We start from the raw sequence: 1,246 nt of genomic DNA, 5'->3' as shown, positions 1-1,246 counted from the left end.
ATGTGTGTGTGTGTGTTTATCATTAAATTTTTAAATTAATATATATCAATCTTTTGTAGCTTAAATTTTTATAACTCAAGAAAGTAATTATTATATCTTCAAATATTCAATTTATGTCCTTTGCAGTATTGCTATAATGGAATTTAATTATTTTGTAGTTGCTTTTTTTTAATAGTTATATTGAACTAAAAAACTTTTATTATTTGTTTGTATTGTATTAAAATATAAGATATATACAATTTATACCTTTTTAATATAAAAATAGTTTAAAAAATATACATAAATATGAGACAAGAGAAATTTCGAAAATTATGAGTATTGGAGTCAAAGCAGTAACAATTGATCCTTCTTCCAGAGTTTACTCTTGCAAGAAATTCTTGGACTCTTCCTTTTTTGTTGCAATGACCCGACCTGCTGTTCACGAGGAATCTGTGATAACAGAAGCTGGATTTGTTGAGATAATTTGAGGCAGATTAAATGAAGAAAAATGAAGTAAGACTTCCCAAAACTGATCAATGCATGAATAGACTTTTTGCTGACACGCGTAGAGGAAATGAATGCATTTGATATCATGAGTTAACGAGTAACACGATGTGGTTCAGATTGAGACGACCTCGCCGTCCGGCGACGATTGTTTTCTCGATTATTATACTCGTAAGCGTATTTTTGATTTGGTCCAGGAGCCAAGGCAATAGCGCCGAGCGGCAAGATGACTTCATCTCAATAAGGTAAATAAATTTTTAGTTAATTTATTGAAACCAATTCAAAGATGCGGTTTTGAATTCGGAATGATTTGAATTATTATATTATAGGTCACATGGAAATCAAAAAGATTACATCGATCGTCGAGGAATTCATGTAGTAATCGGTCATTACATAGGAGATTCTGTAGATTCCTTAAAAATTCCAAACATCACGAAAGGTAATAGATGTAATTATATTAGAAATATTGTACGATTTTCTAAGAGAGAGAAATATATATTATTTTTCTTTACAGATATTATAAATAAAAATTTGTTTGACCCACGGCCATTTGAAGGTAAAAATGGAGAACCTGTAATAATACATCCAAAAGATTTTTATAAGATGCAGCAATTATACCAGATTAATCGATTTAATTTGATGGTTAGTGATAGGATACCATTAAATCGATCTTTACCTGACGTTAGAAAAAAGAAGTAAGAATTCTATTTTGCCTATAAACAAAAATAAAGAAAAATTTTTTCTTTGTTATATCGATTTTCGA

General features: G+C 29.1%; 1 protein-coding gene across 1 annotated transcript; it reads left to right on the top strand.

Annotated features, from left to right (window-relative positions):
* Nucleotides 1–243: 243 nt before the first annotated feature.
* LOC115242259 (polypeptide N-acetylgalactosaminyltransferase 3-like) lies at nucleotides 244–1,178 on the top strand (the record flags this gene model as incomplete). The annotated part of the gene is made up of 4 exons (XM_029818446.1): nucleotides 244–492; nucleotides 603–728; nucleotides 813–922; nucleotides 998–1,178. Coding segments are annotated over exons 1-4 (422 nt in total), but the record flags the coding sequence as incomplete, so codon positions are not given.
* Between the last annotated feature and the right edge of the window lie 68 nt (nucleotides 1,179–1,246).

The sequence above is a fragment of the Formica exsecta genome, unplaced genomic scaffold (genome assembly GCF_003651465.1).
Source record: "Formica exsecta isolate Colony F162 unplaced genomic scaffold, ASM365146v1 C16400659, whole genome shotgun sequence".
Taxonomy (NCBI): domain Eukaryota; kingdom Metazoa; phylum Arthropoda; class Insecta; order Hymenoptera; family Formicidae; genus Formica; species Formica exsecta.
The sequence above is the reverse complement of the archived record's forward strand: the minus strand, read 5'-3'. Positions and strand labels throughout refer to the sequence as shown.